The sequence below is a fragment of the Tupaia chinensis genome, unplaced genomic scaffold (genome assembly GCF_000334495.1).
Source record: "Tupaia chinensis unplaced genomic scaffold, TupChi_1.0 Scaffold145396_1, whole genome shotgun sequence".
Lineage (NCBI taxonomy): Eukaryota > Metazoa > Chordata > Mammalia > Scandentia > Tupaiidae > Tupaia > Tupaia belangeri.
This window is the reverse complement of record NW_006205257.1, coordinates 1,202,187-1,203,287: the sequence shown is the minus strand read 5'-3', so window position 1 is coordinate 1,203,287 and position 1,101 is coordinate 1,202,187. Positions and strand designations below refer to the sequence as shown.

At 61.9% G+C, this 1,101-nt stretch overlaps 1 protein-coding gene across 1 annotated transcript in view; it reads right to left on the bottom strand.

Annotated features, from left to right (window-relative positions):
- Positions 1–640, bottom strand: part of PEPD (peptidase D) — a 170,469-nt gene extending 169,829 nt beyond the window's left edge. Inside the window, exon 1 of the mRNA XM_006167978.2 lies at positions 551–640. Within this exon, the coding sequence (XP_006168040.1) occupies positions 551–567 (17 nt within the window). The 5' untranslated portion in view covers positions 568–640. The remainder of the gene's footprint in view (positions 1–550) is intronic.
- Between the last annotated feature and the right edge of the window lie 461 nt (positions 641–1,101).

Sequence of the window (1,101 nt, the reverse complement as noted above, 5' to 3'; positions counted from 1 at the left end):
GGGAAAGACCCTGCTTTACATTTTAAATGGGGAGAAAACAAGCACAACTTGTCTTCCCCTATATAGCTTATCGGCGGCTGGTAAGGACTGCAAAAGTGTGACAGGTGTTTAGGAAAGGCTTCTCTGAGGAGGTGACATTTGGATCTTGAAGGAGATAGGGAAATACCCTGCAGGGAAAAGGGAATTCCAAGCCCATCTCAAACAAGGCCTGTCCTGGCACCCCTGCAACGCCGCCTTCTCACCCGAGTGTCGTGGCAGTGAACACGTCCCTCGACCCAAGCCCCCACCTCAGCCGCACACAGTAGAGCCGCCACGCTGGCAGGTGGGTGGGTCCAGAGCACCATCAGTGGGCAGCAGGGAGGACGGCAGGGAGCTGCGGGCACCCGCGCTGACCCTCACTCGGAGCAGGCAGCTCGCCGCCCCGCGCCCGGACGCTGGGCCCGCAGGACAAAGCGCGCTGTCCGCGGCCACTCAGCGGTCCCGGCCAAGAACGCTAACCCACTTCGCAGCTGGGACGGGGGGGGGGAGCCACAGAGAGAAAAGTACTCACCCTGTGGTAGACGCCATGTTCGTCAGGCACGCGCGTCACGTGAAGTGAGGCGTCAGCTGAGCCTGGTTGAGTTCCCACGGCGGGGGGCGGGTCCGAGGCGGGGCCGTGGGCGGGGTCAGGGGCGGGGCTCTAGGCGGAGAACCAAGGGCTGAGGTCGGGGGCGGGGACAGGAAATAAGGCCCCGCCCCTCAAGCCCCCGCCCCCTCCGGTACCGGGCTTCGCAAAACCAAGAGGGGCTGAGTGAGAATTTAATTGCAGGTGGCGGGCTGGGGCCAAGGGCTACACCGCGCGGAGCGCCCCGGTGGGCAGAATCCGAGGTCTTTTCGGGGCAAGGGCAGTGGATACCTTGATACTGGTTCGGCCCCCGACCTGGCCTCTCAGCCAGCCCGGGCGAAGAGAACAGGAATAAAGAAATTATGAGGGAGCAAGGGAGGGACTTGGGGCAGAGGTGACAACTGCTGCTTAAGAAAGGGTTTAAGGAAAGGGCAGAGCAATTGGAGGATCCTAAAGGTTTACTGTCCTGGAGAGGGGGTGGGGGAAAGAGAGTTGCA